Genomic DNA, 19955 nt, shown 5'->3' with positions numbered 1-19955 from the left:
ATGGCTTCCTCAAGGGAAAATCTTGCCTGACAAATCTTTGAAGAAATAATAAGCAGGATAAACAAAGGAGAATTGGTTGATGTTGTGTATTTGGATTTTCAGAAGGTCTTTGACAAGATGCCACACGTGAGGCTGCTTAACAAGCTATGAGCTCATGGTATTACAGGAAAGATTCTAGCATGGATGAAACAGCGGTTCATCCTCATCAGTACTTTATAAAGTCTCAACATTACATCCTTGCTTTTACATTCTCATTCTCTTGAACTGCATGCTAACTTTGCATTTGCCCTCCTCACCACAGACTAACCTCCAGGGAATCCTGTACAAGCACTCCCAAGTCATTTGCACCTCAGTTTTTTGTATTTTCTCTCCATTTAGAAAATAGTCAACCCTTTCACTTCTTCTACCAAAGTGCATGACTATACATTTCCCAACACTGTATTCCATCTGCCACTTCTTTGTACATTCTCCTAATCTAAGTCCTTCTGTAGCCTCTCTACTTCCTCAAAACTACCTGCCCCTCCACCTATCTTTATATCATCTGCAAACTTTGCAACAAATGCATCAATTCCATCATCCAAATTATTGACATAAAATGTAAAAAGAATTGGACTCAACACAGAATGAGATGGAAAAGAAATAGTCACCGGCAGCCAGCCAGAAAAGGCTCCCTTTATTCCCACCTTTGCCACCTGCCAACGGAATATTGTGAGCAGTTCTGGGACGCACATCTTGGAAAGGATGTGCTGAAACTGGAGAGGGTTCAAAGGAGGTTCATGAAATGATTCCAGGATTGAATGGCTTATCACATGAAGAGCATTTGATAGCTCTGGGCCTGTATTCACTAGAATTCAGAAGAATGAGGAGTAACCTCATTGAAACCTATCAAATGGTGAATGGCCTTGATAGAGTGGATGTGGAGAGAATGTTTCCTATGGTGGGAGAGCCTAAGACCAGAGGGCACAGCTACAGAATACAGGGGCGCCCTTTTAGAATGGAAATGAAAAGGATTTTTTTTAGTCCAAGAGTGGTGAATCTGTGTAATTCTTTGCCACAGGTAGCTGTGGAGGCCCAGTCTTTATGTATATTTAAGGAAGAGGTTATTAGATTATTGATTAGTCAGGGTATGAAGGGATATGGGGAGAAGGCAGGTGACTGGGGCTGAGAGGAAAATTGGATCAGCCATTGTGAGATGGTGGAGCAGACTCAATGGGCCAAATGGTCTAATTCTGCTCCTATATCTTATGGTCTTATAAGTGGAACCCTTAGTGTGAGAGCACATTGCATATGTCTGACTGTACTGCACTTACATCTGTATCTTTCTATCCCTCATTATCAGTTAAATGTGCTCTATTAACAATTTGCGTAGTCTGAAATTGTAACAAGGATATGAAGATACCTGAAGTTGGGCTGTGCTTGGATTTGTACCCAGTTAAAATTCAGAACTGATTGGCACTGTGCACAGAAGCAACCATAATGTTCAGCTTGTACAAACTAGCAACTGGTAAAAATGCACTGTCTCAAATAGAGACTATAGGAAAAGAAAATTACCACACACATCTTCACAGACCTATTATAAAATTTAATGTACAGTGATCTCCACTTGACGTGATGTAATCCTTATGCCTTGCTAAGTAAGAAGAGCTGAAGAAGTTCATACCCCGGTGTTCGCAGGCTCCAAGCAGGTTGATGATGTTGGGATGATGTCCAAGTCTGCAGAGAACCTCCAATTCACCCGCAAAATCCCGATGATCATCTTTGGAGGCATATTCTATAGGAGGAGAATCATAGTTAAGACTGAGGCAAAATTGACCCTAAATATTATGAGTAATTTTTAAACTTTCAATTAATTTCCAAGTAAATGGAAATATCTAACTTCATGTGAGAAATTCCTCTCCATTCCATGCTGCAATCCGACTACCTTTAAAACCCTACTGTTTGAAATAGTAAAATTTTCCACAGAGGAGTTAGCAAGCAAAATATGAAAAGAAATATTAGTAATAGTAAAAAAGCTGGAGATTTCAGCAAGTTGAGAAACATATTTTAATATTTGAGGTCAATCAACTTTCAATCATTACCCATTTCGCAGTTAAAGTTAAACCTTGTTTCCTTTTTCACATATGTTGCTGAATATTTCCAGCATACTCTTTTTTTAAAATTTCATGTCTAACATCTGCTCTGACCTTGCCCCCTCTGAGCTTACAGTACTCCGCTCACTTAGACAATATGGAAATTGCTGCTAAACCTGCTAACAAGGATTGCAAAGTTGTGGTCCGGTGAACTCCATCACATGGAATCCAAACATTGAATAGATATTCACTCCTCTTTTATAGATTTCTCCAAGCGGTGATACATTTTGGGAAGTCAAGCTGGGCAGGATATTAAGGTGAGAGTAAAGGTTTTAAAGAGGATGTAAGGAAGAAGTTTATAATTGAAAGTAGTTGATATTTGGAACTTGCTGTCAGAAGAGCTGGTCGAGGCCAATATCAATTACTGCACATAGAAGCCATTTAGAGAAGCACATAAGAACAGGTATGTAATCCCACTTGTCCATACTAAGTCCATTTCCACTGCTCTTCTTCACCACGGGCATAGACTCTCTCTACACTTCCTTCCTAGATCAGGAGGGGTTGAGGACCCTTTTCCTTGAATAGAACATAGAGCAATACAGTACAGCAACAGGCCCATTGGTACATGAAGACAAGTCTCGCTGCTTGTTAGTTTCACTTTTACAGGAGTCAGAAGCTGAGAGTGAAAATCTCATTGATTGGCTAATTGGAGGACACTTTAACCAATAAAAGAGATTGAGTGGAATGGTCTTTTTGGAGTCGCCATTGTGAGAGTGGCCTAGTTTAAGAGTGGGGAGCCTAGGCTTTGGCTCAAGAGGAATGGTCTGATGTCAGGGTGGGCATTTCCTTTACTGGCCCATTTCTCCTGAACTGGAATGGGGAGTTTGATCTTTGGCTCAAGAGGCTTGGGTGAAAGGAGGCTAGGCAAGGAAAGGAAACAAATAGGTATGGTTAGTCCTGTTTTAACTTTACCATTTAGAGTGAGTGAAGTTGGGACATCAGTAAGGACAGTGGTATGCTCTTCTTGCAGAATGTGGGAGATCAGGGAGATTGCCTGTGTCCCTATGGACGACATCTATAGGCAGTGTGCAGAAGTGCAACTACTGACTGGCCCAATTAAAGAACTGGAGTTGGATGTATTTGGGATTATCTGGGATGCTGAGAGCACCACAGGCAAAGGCTTTAATAAGCTGACCACACTGAAGGCGCATTGGGTGACTACTAGGAGAGGTAATTCCCTCAGTAACAACTTTAGAAGCTGCTGGGGACATGACTTTTGTTTAGGATCAGCAGTAGTAGCCAGGATGGTGGCTCTGAGGCTTAGTGGGTAAGAGAGAAGACAGGCAGTGCAATATTGGAGCCATCTCAAAAGTTAGGGAGAGACAGGAGACTCGATGGCTGCAAAAGAGACACCAGGATGGGGTGTTTCCATCTGGATGCCTGGGCCAAGGATGTCTTGGAACAGCCACAAAACATTATCACAGAGGGTGAGAAGACAGAGGTCATAGTGCATGTGGGTAAAAATGATATAGGTAAAAAGGGGGATGAGGTCCTGCACTGCGAATATAGTGAACCTAAAAAAGCAAGACCTCAAGGGTATATAGTAATCTGCTGGTGAGGGTAGAAATAGAGAGATAGCTCAGATGAATGTGCATCTAAAGATCTGAGGCACAGATTAACGTACTTGAATCATTGGGATCTCTTCTGGAATAGGAGACGTGTTCAAGAGAAACAGGTTGCACCAAATTGTGGGGGGGGACCAATATTGTGGCTGGGAAATTTGTTACTGTTATTCAAGAGTTTTTAAACATAAAGGAAGCCTTAGGAGAGAGTGATCATAACATGAAAGAATCCCCTGTGGTTTGAAAGAGGGAAGCTAAAATCAGATATATCAGTATTACAGTGGAGTACAGGGAATTACAGAGGCATGAGACAGCTGGCCAAAGTTGATTGGAAGGGAACACTAGCAGGGATGACGGCAGAGCAGCAATGGCTGAAGTTTCTGGGAGCAATTCAGAAGGCACAGAGTAGATCTGTCTCAAAGAATTACTCGCAAAGGAGGATGAAGCAACTGTGGAAAGTCAAAGACAACATAAAAGTAAAAGGGAAGGCAAATAATATATCAAAAATTAGTGGGAAGCTAGAAGATTTTGAAAAGCAACAGAAGGCAACTAAAAATAATAAGGAGAAAAATGATGAAATATGAAGGTAATAGATTCACAGAGTCATAGAAAACTACAGCACAGCAACAGGCCCTTTGGCTCTTCTAGTCTGTGCCGAACCATTTAAGTTGTCTCGTCCCATTGATCTGCATCCCATAGCTCTCCATATGCTCCTGTCCATGTAACTATCCAAACTTCTGCTAAACTTTGAAATGGAAATTGCATCGACCACTTACGATGGCAGCTCATTCCATGTTGTCACCAGCCTCTGAAGAAGATTCCCCTCAAGGTCTCCTTAAACATTTCACCTTTCACCTTTAACCCATGACGTCTAGTTGCAGTCTCACCCAACCTCAACGGAAAAAGTCTGCCTGCATCTACCCTTTCTATACCGCTCTATCAAATCTTCCCTCAACCATCTACATTCTAGATAATGTTCTAATCTATTCAACCTTTCCTCTAAACTTGGATCCCTCAGTCCCGGCAACACCCTTGTAAATTTTCTCTGCACTCTTTCAAGGTTATTTATAAATTTTTCCTGTAGGTAGGTAACCAAAACTGTACACAATACTCCAAATTAGGCTTCAATAATGTTTTATACAACTTTACAACATAACACCTGAACTCCTGTACTCAATATTTTGAACTATGAAGCTCAATTTGCCAAAAGCTTTCTTTATGATCCCATCTACCTGTGATGCCACTTTCACTGATTCATGGATCTGTTTTCCTAGAGCTCTTTGTTCTATAGTACTCCTCAGTGCCCTACTGCCCACTGTGTAAGACCTGGCTGGCCGTCCCAAAGTGCAACACCTCGCACTTCCCTGCATTAAATTCCATCTGCAATTTTTCAGCCCATACTTCCAGCTGGCCCAGATCCCACTGCAAGCTTAGTCTTTTTCTCTGTCCACTACACCCCCAATCCTGGTGTCATCCTCAAACTTGCTGACCCAGTTAACCACGTTATCATCCAGATTGTTGATATAGATGACAAACAACAATGGACCCAACACTCCACTATTCACAGGCTTCCAGTCAGAGAGGCAAACCTCTATTAACACTCCCTGGCTTCTCCTGCAAAGCCAATGTCTAATCCAATTTACTACCTCATCTTGAATGCCAGGTGACTGAACCTTGCCAACCAGCTTCCCATATGGGACCTTGTCAAATACCTTGTTGAAGTCCATGCAGACAACATCTACTGCCTTGCCTCCATCAACTTTCCAGGTAACTTTCTCAAAAAACTCAATAATACGATTGGTTAAATATGTCATATCACACATAAAGCCATGATGACTATCCCTAATCAGTTGCTATCTATCCAAATACTCATATCTGGTCCCTTCGAAAACCTTCCTATAAATTTCCCACTATTGATGTCAAGCTCTCCAGCCTGTAACTTGCTTGTTTATTCTTGGATCCTTTCATAAACAGCTGAACAACATTGGCTATCCTCCAGTCCTCTGGTACCTCACCTATTGCTGAGGATGGTTTAAATATCTCTTCTAGTGCCCCTGCAGTTTCTGCACTTGCCTCCCACAGTGTCTGAGGGAACACCTTGTCAGGCGCTGGGGATATGTCCACCCTAATTTATCTCAAGACAACAAACACTTCCTCATTTGTAATCTGTATATGGCCCATGACCTAGCTGCTGCTTTGCCTCACTTTTATAGACTCTGTGTTTGTCTTCTGAGTAAATATAGATGTTCAAAGTCCAAAATAAAATATTATCAGAATACATAGATGTCACAAAAAAATCCATTGAAGATCTCTCACATTTTTTAGGCTCCACACATAGATTACCATTTTGATCTTCCAGAGGACCAACTTTTTCCCTTGTAATCCTTTTGCTCTTAAAATTTCAGCTTTGAAGGCCTCCCATTTACCAAGTACACCTTTGCCAGAAAACAGCCTGTTTTCTACACAAATCTACACTTGCCAGGTCCTTTCTGATACCATCAAATTTGGCCTTTCTTTGACATAGAGTTTCAACCCAAGGACCAGAACTATCCTTTTCTGTAATTACTTTGAAACTAATGGCATTGTGGTCACTAGATGCAAAGTGTTCCCCTACACAAACTCCTGTCACCTGCGCTGTCTCCTTCCCTAATAGCAGATCAAGTATTGCACACTCTCTCACTGGGACTTCCACATACTGATTAAGGAAACTGCCCTAAACATATTTGACAAACTCTATTCCATCTAGACCTTTTATAGTATGGGAGACCCAGTCAAAATGTGGTAAGTTAAAATAGCCTACTATAACAACCTTATATTTCTTGCACCTCTCTGTGATGTCTCTACAAATTTGTTCCTCTAAATGCCGCACACTGTTGGGTGATCTATGATATAGCCCCAATAACCTTTCTTATTCCTCAATTCCACCCATAATTCCTCACTACATGATTTCTCTAGTCCATCCTGACTGAGTACTGCCATGATATCTTCTCAGAGCAGTAATGCCACTCTTCCCCCTTTAATCCCTCCTGCTCTATCACATCTAACACAACTGATTCCCAGAATATTAAGCTGCTTGTCCTGTCCCTCCTGCAAACAAGTCACACTAATGGCTACAATATCATAATTCCATGTGATGATCCATGCCCTGAGCTCATCTGACTTTCCTATGATACTACTTGCATTGAAATATATGCAGCTCAGGACATGAGTCGCCCCATGCTCAACCTTTTGATTCCTGACTTTGTCTGCCTCCACAACCACAGTCTTGGGGAGAGCCTGTTAGACATTGGCTAAGACAAGTAGGAGCCTAGCCTTTCATCTTGCTTCCTTCCTGTTAAGACATTCATAATCTACAGATAGATACCATAGGGTACAGCTTAGCTGGGTTAGCTTGCTGTGGAGCAGCTCCAGAACAATAGTGTTGAAGGTGGATCTAAAATCAACAAACAAGATCCTCACTTAGGCGTTAGGAGAGTCCAAATATTGAAGAATGAATTGAAGACACAAGTTAACTGCATCCTCAACTAAGTGATTTGCTCTGCAAGCAAACTGTAGTGGGTCAAGAAGAGGATCAGTAATGGACTTAAGGTAGGCCAACATCAGACATTCAAAGATTTTCATAACTTCTCAAGTCCGAGTGACTGACCTATAATCATTAAGTCCAGTGATCTTGCCTTTCTTGGAACAATTGTAGCAACTTTAAAGCAGTCAGGATCCTGCATAATTGCAGGAGGTGTTGTATATCTCAGTGAAGATAGGTGCTAGCTGATCTATACAGTACTACATGAAATATCAACAGGATATGCAGCTCACTCAATGTTCTGTTTTCCAAATAATCTGTGAATGTCTTCTTACTTCACGGAAAGTAGATGGTGGGATGGAGGAAAGGGGCTGGGTTGGAGGGAAGCTGAAGAAGGCGAATGGGGCTTGGGTGAAGGGGAGTATTGGAGTGGTTGTGAAAGGGAGGTGGTAGGGGCATGAGGGCTCAGTATATCAGGATCAGAGGAAATGAGAAGAGGTGGATGTTGATTGTCCAATCAAACCAGTAATAAAAGTGATTGAGCTGATTGGCCAGGAGGGAAAGTCTTGGGAGGACTTCTGTTTGAAGATGTTAAGACTTTCAAGGGAACTCCAGACTGCTCAGCTATTGCTGAAGTCTCCCTCTAGCCTATCCTGGCGAGTGGCTTTCACCACTTTCAGAGCTCTATTAACTTGCCATTTTGCAGAGCTATATTTGTCGACTGTACTTTTTTCCACAGATGTTCCTCCAGCATTCTGTGTGTGTTGCTTGGATTTCCAGCACCTGCAGGTTTTCTCTTGTTTGACGGCAGAATGCCCATTTGGTGTTGGTATAGAAATGGTTCAAAGTTCTGTCCTCACGTGTAGGCAGTTAATCATCTGCTGGTATTTGGGCAGATCATGTTTCATGTTACAATGATTAAAATTCCCCATAATAAAGCTGACAGTATTGGATAATTTATTTTCCAAATCATAAATGTTATCAGGCAACAGCCACTGTGCAGATTGAGCATTTGCTTGAGGGGGAATGTAAATACTAGCAGGATAACAGTGAAATTCTCTTGCTAGTTAGAATGGCTTACAATGAATGAAAAAACCCTCTCCATGTATGGTGGAAAAAGAAAGAATAATATACACATCTGTTATTGATAAACATGTACAAACCATCACCAAGTGACTTGTTCACCATTATGACCCACTCTAAGTAGCTGCTGTCCTGGTGTTTGAACAAAGTTGTCTGCTATGTCCGAGTTAAGCCACTTTTCAACAAAGCCGCAGGCAGAAGTACAATGTAATCCTTGGTAGTCCTGATAAGCAGCACTAACTCGTCTGTCTCATTTGGAGGAAAGTGGACGTTTGAAAGGCAGATTGCCGGGAGAGCAGTACGGAAGCCTCTGTATCTTCAATTTACCAGAGTGTCAGCTCATTTCCCTCCATACCTCACGGAGGTGTGCAGTTCACTACTCTCAGCATTAGCGGTAAATCTTTGGCATCGCAGATAAACATAGGAAATAAATCCATTGGCTCTGGATATTTTTTATATTCATGAACCTTTCACCAGTTAAAGTAACCCCTGAGTTTGATTTAAAAAAAACACATTTAACTGCACAATATAAACAATGGGATTACCTAGAACTGTGGCAGCCAGCTCAGAGTCAGGCACCACCCTTAGATCCCTTAAAGATCAGCCTGGCCATTCTGTGTGTGGGACTAAAGGAAACGTAAGAGTTTTTTTTGATGAATATTTTCCTTCAGTTCTCACTGGAGAAAACAATGGAGGCTAAAGAAATGAGGGAAATGAGTGGTGTTGGCTTGGACCACATACAAATTAGCAGGGTGGGGCTATTGGCCTGAACTGTGTTAAGGTGAATAAATCCCCAAGGCCTGACCTGGTGCATTCCTGAACCTTGTGGGAAGCTAGATAAGTAATTGCAGAGGTCTTTGCAGAGATTTATACTTTATCTCTGGCTACAACTAAGGTTCCGGAGGACTGGAGAGTGTCTGAAGTTGTACCATTGTTTAAAATGGTTGCAAAACTAAACTAGGAAATTACAGGCCATTAAGTCAAACATCAGTAGTAGGTAAATTGCTGGAGGAGATTCTGAGGGATAGAATCCAGCAACATTTGAAGAGGCAGGGTCTGCTTCAGGACGGTCAGCTCAGATTTATGCGTGGGAAGTCGTATCTGACTTTTTTGAGGATGTAACCAAAAGCGTAGGTGAAGGTAGGGGATCTGCACTTTTAAAAGGCCTATGACATAATCCCTCATGGCAGGCTGGTCTGGAAAGTAAATGTAGCTGATTGGATTCATAATTGGCTCAGTGCTAGGAAGCAGAGATCGTTGAAGATTTTTTCTTCGACTGGAGGCCTGTGTCTAGTAGTGTGTCACCGGGGGGGGGCGGTGCTGGAACCTTAGATGTCTGTATTTTATTTAAAAAGCTTGGGTGTATACATAATAAAATAGTTGTTGGTGTAGACAGTGAAGAATCTTAAGAAAAATAATAATCCTGATTAGCTAGGTATATGGACTGAGGATTGGCGAATGGCTTTCTATCCAGGTAAGGTCGAGGCACTGCATTTTGGGAGCTGAAACAAGGGTAGGACTTGTACAGTGTTTTGCGGTACATTATGTGTTATGAAACAGAGGGACCTAGGAATGCAAACGCGTAATTCACTGAAAGTGGCATGTCAGATTGAGAGTGTGTTGAAGAAGGCACTTGGACTTTCAGTGGCCAGGGCAGTGAGTGTAAGAGTCAGGAAGATATGCTGCAGTTCTGAGGTCTCATTTGGAATATTGTGTACAGTTTAGGTCATCTTGTTAAAGGAAAGATATTATTAAAGCATCTGGAGTGCAGAAAAGATTTACGAGGATGTTGCCTGAACTTGGGGATCAGCAGAGCAAAGGCTGGTGCGTGTTTGGAATGACCTGCTAGAAGTAGTGGTTGAGGTGGGCACGTTGGCAATGTGTAAAGAGACATCTAGGTAATACCTCGATGGTAGCAATGAGAAGAGGGCATGTCCTGGAAGATGTGTGTCCTTTCTGAGACATCACCTTATGAAGATGTCCTGGATGATGGTGCCCATGATGGAGCTGGATGAGCTTGCAACTTCCTGCAGCTTTTTCTGATCCTGCGCAATGACCCCTCCATACCAGACAATGATGCCCTCTATGGTACATCTGTAGAAATGTCTGAGTGTCTTTGGTGACATACCAAGTCCTCTCAAACTCCTAGTGAAATATAACAACTGTTGGGGAGTTCAGAGTTCAAGTCCGGCGCCATCTGTAAGGAGTCTTTGTGCATCCTCCCCATGGAAAGCGTGGGTTTTCCCCAGATGCTCTGGTTTCCTCCTACAGTCCAAAGATGTACTGGGTAGGTTAACTGGTCATTGGAACTTGTTCCGTGATTAGGCTGGTGTTAATCGGGATTATTGGGGTTGCTGGAGCTGTGAGACTCGAAGGACCAGGAGGGCCTGCTCCAAGCTGTATGCTAAATAAATAAAATAAAATCCATACATGCCCCACAACTGCTCAATTTGTTTTGTCAATTCTTTGAAGACTTCAGTCAGATTTGCAAGGACCCACCTGCCCCTCACGAAGCCATGGTGACTAATCCTAATTAGACAATCAAATGATCGTAAATTCTAATTGCCTTGCTTGATAAACTTTGAAATATACTTCTGAACTATTCTCACTGCAATCTGCAGCCTGTAATTTCACATTAAGTAATGTACTTTCAAACTGTCTTAAGAAACTAGTGATTTCACGATCTTCTGAAAGACTCGGCAGACTTAATTTTCAAACGTGCAGGTACGGCACCTTTAAGTGGATGAAGGTACATCATCATGGCCGAAAGAGAGGTAGAAGGGGGAGGACTCCAAGCTAGAGTAAAATGCTGGGGCATGAAACTTCCTCTACCTAGTGCCTCGTTAGCAAACATACAGTCACTGGAGAACAAGGGCAAGATTGCAGTATTGGAGGGAAATGAGGAATTGCTGAATTCTCTGTTTCACAGAGACATGGCTCACTCCAGATATCTCAGGTACATCAGTAAGACCTGAGAATTTCTCAATAGACAGGATGAGCTCAACTGATGATTCCACGAAGGCAAAAGGGGAGCGTCAGTGTATCATGAAAAATTCTTTTTAGAGCTTGGATATAGCACTAAACATAGTCTTGTTCCCTCAACCTGGAACACCTGATGATTAGGAATGACTATTTAACTTACCAAGAGAGTTCTCCGCTGTGATCCGAACAGCCGTTTACATACAGCTAAAGGCCGATGTTAAGCAGGTACTCAAGATACTCAGTGCTGCCATCAGCAAACAAGAAACGGCCTACCTCTTTGCCTTTCTAATCATTATCATGGACTTCAATCAGGCTTATTTGAAGAAATCTCTGTCCAATTATCAGCAACAGGAGTCCCAACACATTTGACCACTGCTATACTATGATTAGGAATGCCTACCGTTCCATGCCTAGAGCGTTTTTCGGGAAATCTGATCACTTTCTGTCCTCCTCCTATCTGCATACAGGCAGAGGTTAAAGAGCAACCCTCCAGAGATGAGGACAACAAAGAGGTGGTCGCGGGAGGCAGAGGAGCAACTATGGGATTTCTTTGATTCGGTTGACTTGGCCATGTTCAAGGACTCACCAAAGGATCTGACAAATACCCCACGGTTGTCATGGACTTTATAAAAACAGTTGTAGATGACTGTGTCCCCACAGTCATTCAGAGTCTTCCCTAACTCGAAGTCCTGAATGATCCAAGAGGACCAGATCAGTGACATCCACAGACATCCCACCTCTCCCAGAAGTTCTGGGAGTCTCCCACATATTGATAGCGGCTCCCTGACACCCGCAAAATATATACAATATCCTGGAAATTAATTTTTTTGAGTGAGGGGGAGAGAGAGACAGAGAGCGAGTGACAGACGTAGTGAGAGAGAGAGAGAGCATCTTGATTGTTCTCTTTGTGCTAAGTAGAGCTATCAGTTTTCTCTGTGGGCGGGCTTTACAGTCAACCCCTCTCTCTCTATCATTGTCCATCAGTTCAGTTTAGTGTCCTGCAGCACCATGGCAGAGTGTTCCAAAAAAAGAAAATATAAAACATACTTCACCCCAGACTACACTCAAGTGTACCCCTGCCTAATAGGGGTCAAAAATAACGACAGTGTTGCTCGCTGCACTGTTTGCAACAGTGACTTTTCTATTGCCCATGGTGGGTTAAATGACTGTAAAGGACATGTTGAGGTGAGTTTAACAGGTATCATTCTTTCATTAGCATAGCTAATGTTATTTAAACTAGCTGGCTAGCTGCTAAGGAGCTACTCTATTGATGTTTTACGTCATGAGGTCAAACTCCCTGTAGACTTGCTTATAGTTGTAATAGAATTTAAAAAATGACTCCATGATAATATGATATAATATAATATAAGTGAGGAAGTACAAGAGATCACCCCTTGCAAGACAAAGCAGTTCTTCAAAGATGCCAGAGCATTCTATGTCAGGTGCTTTCAAAAACTCTTGGAGAAGTTCTCAATGAGAGACCAAATCTTGAAATATTTGTCAGTGGTCAATGCAGAGAGCAAAGATGAGGTGACTCCAGAGCAGATTTTGACTTTGGCAGAGAGATTTACAAATGTGGTCAAGGCAGATGCAAGAGAACAGCTCCACTTAGAAGTCCTGGATTATGTCTGAACTAACCTTGAAGGACTGGTGCCAAACTACATAAGTTTGCCAGTTGATGAATTCTGGGGGAAGCTGTCCAAAGTAAAATCTGTGAGCACAGGGCAGTTGAGATTCAAAAAGCTCTGTCAGTTGATGAAGCCGCTTTTGGTGCTGCCAAATTCTAATTGTGATGTGGAACGAGCATTCAGCATGGTGCATCACATTAAGACAGAATTCAGAAGTCAGATATCTCACAAAACACTTGTGAATCTGATGTCTTGCAAAACTAACAAATTCATTGACACAGACTGCTATGAGGTTGAGACTTCCAGCAAAATGCTCAAATCTGCCAAGCAAGCCACATCATAGTACAAAGAAGGTTTGCAAAAGAAATAGGAAAGCTATTTGCATTAGCATTTAGCTATTAGCATTGAGACTGCCAACAAAATATGTGTGTGTAAATAGCTTCAATATGTGATCAAATAAATTGTTGTGTTCTTTCATAATCAAATATCCTGTATACATACACCCTTGGAGGTTGACCGGGGTTGCAGGGGGCAGGGGTGGTCGTGCTACCTCCCTGAAATGAGTTTTTGCAGGGTGGGATGTCTGCATCCAGGTGTGGCAGGCAAGCCAAGTACAAGAATTACGATATCCAGAAACCCATCTCATTGAGGCAGGTTACCATGTTTTTCTTAGGACCAGTATAATTGAAACTCATTAAGAGCCTTGCCCACTCCCTCTGCCTCCAAGCACACAAGACTATAAGATAGAGGAGCAGAATTAGGCAATTCAGCCCATCAAGTCTGCTCTGCCATTCCATGATGGCTGATTCCCAATCCCTCTCAACCCCATACACCTGCCTTCTCACCATATCTTTTGATGCTCTGACCAATCAGGTAACTATCAGCTTCCACCTTGAATACACCCACGAACTTAGCCTCCACTGCGGTCTGTGGCAGAGCGATCCACAGATTCACTACTTTCTGGCTAAAAAAATTCTTCCTTACCACTGTTCTAAAACATCATCCCTCAATTTTGAGGCTGTGTCCTCTAGTTCTGGATACCTACACCGTACGTTACATCTTCTCCACATCCATCTTATCGAGACCTTTCAACATTCAGTAGGTTTCAATGAGATCCCCCCATGTTCCTCTAAATTCCAGTGAGTATGGGCCCAAAGGTGCCAAACACTCCTCATATGTTAACCCCTTCATTCCCAGAATCACCCTCGTGAACCTCCTCTGGACTCTCTCCAATGACAACACATCCTTTCTGAGATATGGTGCCCAAAATCTGACAATACTCCAAGTGCGGCCTGACTAGTATCTTATGAAGGCTCAGCATTACCTCCTTGCTTTTATATTCCATTGCCCTGAAATAAATGCCAACATTGCATTTACCTTCTTTACCACAGATTCAATCTGTATGTAAGGGTTTCTTCTTTTAAGTTACTGCTAAGGTGAATAAAATGGCTTCTCTGTACCGTTAACTGCTGAGGCAGTGGTTCTCTATAGCAGCAAGTTTGGGTTATAATTAGTGATAACAGGACTTGTATTCATTTGCTAAACAATTGGGATAGATGTTATTCTTTCTGCCTGTGTGAAAGCTGTTAGTTTGCGCGGGCTGGAGGGAGAAGTCATGAAGAGGATGAAGAGAGAAGATATGGCTTGAGGAGACGGTTGCTGGACCAGCTGGGCCTGGGCTCGGGGCAGGAGCCCAGGGGTCAATGATGAGCAAAGGAGGATCAGCAACAGGGAATCCGTGAGCTCCAACGTTTGTGCACTGGACATGTTTATGAGATTATTGGAGCCTTTTATTTGTTTTCCTTTTCTTTTGTTTCTCTACTAACCCCATACTTAAATATAAAATATTAATCATTTAACCACATTGTGGACTGAATGTTATTTTGGGGTACTGATGTTACACAGGGGCCACAACACCTAAACGAGTGTTAAAGTTTGGCTGGGTAGGGGGAGCCACCCCTGAGATCATGCCACTAGGCAAAGCGAGTGTCACATGTAAACTAACCTTCTGGGGGTCCTGTGCGAGATATCCTAAGACCCTCTGCACCTCTACTGTTTGAACCTTCTCCCCATTTCGATAGTAGTCCACATTATCGTTCCTTTTACCAAAATGTATTATCATACATTTCCCAACACTGTATTCCATCTGTCACATTTTTGCACATTATTCCAATTTGTTTAAGTCCTGCTGCAATAACATTGCTTCCTCAGCACTACCTACCCCTCCACCCATCTTCATATCTTCAAACTTTGTCATAAAGCCATCAATTCCATTATCCAAATCATTGACAAACAATGTGAAAAATAGCGGCCCCAATGCTAACCCCTGAAGAACACCACTAGTCACCGGCAGCCCACCAGAAACCTTTTATTCCCACTCACTGCCTCCTGCCTGTCAGCCATTCCACTCTCCGTGCCAGTATCTTTCCTGTAACATCATAGGATTTTATCTTGTTAAGCAGCTTCATGTGTGGCAACTTATCAAATGCCTTCTGAAAATCCAGGTAAATGACATCCACTGCCTCTGCTTTGTCCACCCTGCTTGTTACTTCCTCGAAGAACTCTCATGGTTTTGCCAGGCAAGACTTCTCTACAGGAACCATGCTGACTTTGACTTATTTTATCATTAGTCTCCAAGTACCCCAAAGATACCTGCAAGTATATCTTTGTCCTGGAGTGATCCTTGTTATCCTCCTGCTCCAGATCAGAAGTTCCCAACCTGGGATTCACAGACCCCTCAGTTAATGGTAAGGCTCCACGACATAAAAGCGGCTGGGAATCCCTGCTCTATGTATGTGATTCAAGATGGCGCTGCGTACGATGGCTGTGTTGTGAGCTTCGTTCCAAATCTACGGTATACTACCAATTGCTACGATTTTCTTAGCATTTTCTGTTCAAGTAGCTGATGGTCACATCAGATACGATAGACTGACCCTTCTGAACATCGGAAAGATGGCATTTACCCACTATGTGCTGCCTTTCCTACACTGGGATCCCCTGCTTGCGCGATCCATGGGAGACTCATCTCTTACACCGCCACTACCTTGGAAGGAGCGCTGGAGGCGAGGGAGAAGGGCTGGTGTCCTGGTGAGGCTGAGACGGCATGCAAATCAACCGCCACACCCTAGCATACTCCTGGCTAACGTTCAGTTCCTGGATAACAAGCTTTGTGAACTGAGAGCCAGAATCTCCTATCAGCGGGAAACAACGGAATGCAACGTATTGTGCTTCATGGAGACCTGGCTGATGGAGGAGATATCGGATCATGCCATCTAGCCCTCTGGGTTTTCCCTGTTCCAGGCAGACAGATTGAAAAACCTCACAGACAGATTGAAAAAGAGTAAAGGAGGAGGGGTATGCTTCATGGTCAACAACACTTGGTGCAACTCCCGGAATGTGCATGCCCTCAAATCCTTTTGTTCCCCAGACCTGGAATACCCGGTGCTGCTGTGCAGACTCTACTGGCTGCATAGGGAGTTCACGGCTGTTATCATCACAGCGGTGTACATTTCACCACAGGCTGATACTGATCTGGCTCTCAAGGAACTGTACGAGACTGTCAACACGCTGGAGACTGCACACCCAGAGGCTGCCTTCATTGTCGCTGGTGACTTTAATTGAGCGTTGTTAATGCAAGTCTGTCCGAAGTTTTGTCAGCACATCCAAGTGAGCACTTGTGGAGATAACACACTTGACCACTGTTACACTCCCTGCCGCAACACTTACAAAGTTCTCCTTCGCCCAGCTTTTGGAAAATCAGATCACTCTTCGATCCTGCTTTTGCCGACGTACAGGCAGAAGCTGAAACAAGAGGCGACCATAGTTGAAACCGTCCACTGCTGGTCCGACCAAGCGGCCTCCATGCTGCAGGACTGCTTCGATGACGTCGACTGGAATGTCTTCCATGATGAGGATGTCTCCAAGTTCACTGATGGAGCCACGTGCTTCATCCAGAAGTGCATTGACGATGTCCCCCAGAAGTCAGACAGGGTCTTCCCGAACCAGAAACCCTGGATCAATAGTTCCGTGTGAGCAGCACTTACCACACAACATCGAGCTTACATCGTTGGTGATCAGCTAAAGCTCAAGAAAAGCAGCTACGATCTGCACAAAACTATCAGGGCTGCGAAACAACAATATAGGGAGAAGACTGAGTCGGGATTCACAATGAATAGCACACGTGACATGTGGCGAGGGCTGCATACCATCGCAGCCTTCAAAACCAAACATTGTGGCACCGCCAACATCACGGCCTCTCTCCCAGATGAACTTAATCGCTTTTATACTCGGTTCGATGTCACTGACTCTGAGCCTCCGAGGAAAGCCACCGCTACAACCTGCAACCTGGTCATCTCTGAGGCTGAGGTACGCAGATGTTTCCAACCAGTGGACAGTCGCAAGGCTGCGGGACCGGACGGCATCCCAGGAAGAGTACTCAGGATGTGCACAGCACAACTGGCAGGTGTGTTTACAGACATTTTTAATCTCTCCCTCTCCCAGTGTAGAGTGCCCTCCTGCTTCAAATGATCCACTATTGTCCCTGTACCAAAGAAGACCAAGGTAACATGTCTGAACAACTGACGTCCTGTTGCACTCACCTCAATAATAAGCAAATGCTTTGAGAGGCTGGTCAAGGGTGAATTCCAAACCTCACCAAGCCCACATTCTCCACTACTGTCACAAAACCTGGGGTCGAGAACCACATTTCTACAACTGGCCCACCAGCCAGTCCATGACCCAAAAAACCTGGCAATAGTGAAGGCTGAGTTTGTCAACATAGAAGAGCTTGGCATTGTATGCCAGTTGAATAGCCCTGAATTTCACCCCTCTGTATAGTCCCCAGGTCCTATGGTGATTGCCACCCATGTGGCGATTACCGACATCTTAACGAGATCACCAACCCTAATCGTTACCCGATCCCTCACATCCAGGACTTCTCAGCGCGTTTAGCTGTAAAGTTAATTTTTTTCCAGTGTCAATCTAATTAGGGGCTGCCATCAGGTGTTAGTGTGCTTGGAGGACATTCCTAAATGGCTGTGATTAAACACTACAAAAATCTACAGGAGATGTGGTATGGTGCTGAACTTACTTTCCCCCTGTATAGTGTGCTTAAAGGCAATCCCCCTAATTAAGTGCTTGGCTAGTCACCAGACATGACCAGGGCATTTGATAATACCAAATAAGCTCTTTCTAATGTGACCCTACTGGCATACTCACTCCCAACACACCCATAGCCATTACTACTGACACCTCAGACTATCCTGTGGGTGTATGTACGAACAGTTGGTTGGAGACATGTGGCAGCCGCTCCCCTTCTTCTGTCCCACCATAAAGAAGTACAGCATGTTTGACCGTGAGTTTCTCAGTCTCCAGCTGGCTGTCTGCCATTTTCATTTCCTTCTAGAGATTCACCATTTCATAGCGTTCGTTGACTACAAACCCCTCATGCATGCGATGGCCAAAATATCAGACCCTTGGTCTGCAAGACAGCAATACCACCTGGCCTACATATCAGAGTTCACAATTGACATACAACATATCAAGGGGAAAAATAATGCTGTGACTGATTCTCTCATGGCCAACCTTCGAGGCCGGACACATAGGGGTTAACTATGCGGTCATGGCAGCTGGAAAAGCTGCTGACCCGGTGGTTCAGGCTTACAGAACAACAGTCACAGGCCTGCGAATGGCTGACACTAAATTTGGGAAAGCTGGGGTTTCTCTCCTGTGTGAAATCTCAACCGGTTGCTCCCACCCATAGTGCCCACAAGCTGGAGGCAGACAGTTTTTAACTCCATACATGGCCTTTTGCTCTGGGCTGGAAGGCCTCACAGAAACAGTTGTACTAAAGTTTGTCTGGCACGGCCTCAGAAAGGACGTGCACGATTGGACCACAGCCTCTGTGGAGTGCCAGCGGGCAAAATCTAACCGACATGTCCAGGAGCCATTGGCTCCTTTTGAGGTCCCTGAGCTACGGTCTGACCATGTCAATGTGGACTTTCCCCCTTCCTGAGTTTCATGCACCTCCTTACCATGGTGGACCGTACCACCAGGTGGCCAGAGGTCATCCCCCGAGCATCGACAACGGCTGCAGACTTGGCTCAGGCATTCACCAGCATCTGGTTTGCTCAGTTTGGCACCCCATCTGAGATTTCCTCTGCTGTCCCCAGTTCATAATCAGACCTCTGGGTTGTGATGTCCCAGAACCTCGGCGGTAGGCTACATCACATCATGGTGTATCACCCACAGTCCAACAACTTACATAAACAGTTTCACCATTCCTTAAAGGCTGCTTTGAGGGCTTCCCTGACCGATGAGTGTTGGCATGATTATCTCCCATGGGTCCTGCTGGGGCTCAGAACAGCTCCAAAAGAGGACCTGCAGTTGTCCACAGCTGAGTTGATATATAAACAGCAGTTATGACTGCCAGTGGTTTTATTCCTGACTCCACAATGGCCTGGTCGGCCTCTCAACAGCATTCCACTCTCCTCAGTAAATCCAGTTCCTTTTCACCTATTCCTACCTCCCATCATGGCCTGCAGCACTCCTGGGTTCCTGTTGACCTACATTCCACCTCGTTTATTTTTGTCCACCATGATGCACACCAACATCCCCTTAGGATGGCCTGCTTCGCATCTTGAAATTCGGGAAAAGACTTTTATCATAGATAAGTGAGGTAAACCTGAACATATTTTGGTAGGTCACCTTAAACCAGCCCAGCAAGATCTGGAGGATTCCAGTACTATGCACCTGCTGGCATGACATGACCATGAGTGTGTTAACACACCTCTGGATGAGCTGAGGTCACCTGCAATTCCTCCACTCATGGAGCATAGGACTCAAGCCAGGCAGCTCGTCTGAGCTCCACACAGGTTCACAGTGCCAGCTTAGTGAATTCTGGCAGGGGGAGGGGGCCTGGTAGGGTAACATAATTGGTGGAATTGTACATGATTCACAACCACCGACATTACATTGGGATTTCACTTTAAGAGGGTGGTCTGATGTGATGATGTAATTCCGTAAAGGACTTTTAGTGTGCTTTATGTTCTGT

General features: G+C 43.9%; 1 protein-coding gene across 1 annotated transcript in view; it reads right to left on the bottom strand.

Moving 5' to 3' along the window:
* The window catches only part of tek (TEK tyrosine kinase, endothelial), a 248182-nt gene that overhangs the window by 50252 nt on the left and 177975 nt on the right, over nt 1-19955 (bottom strand). The window contains exon 16 of the mRNA XM_063048906.1: nt 1661-1771. Within this exon, the coding sequence (XP_062904976.1) occupies nt 1661-1771 (111 nt within the window). The remainder of the gene's footprint in view (nt 1-1660; nt 1772-19955) is intronic.

The sequence above is a fragment of the Mobula hypostoma genome, chromosome 5 (genome assembly GCF_963921235.1).
Source record: "Mobula hypostoma chromosome 5, sMobHyp1.1, whole genome shotgun sequence".
Lineage (NCBI taxonomy): Eukaryota > Metazoa > Chordata > Chondrichthyes > Myliobatiformes > Myliobatidae > Mobula > Mobula hypostoma.
This window is presented reverse-complemented; position numbering and strand designations above follow the sequence as displayed.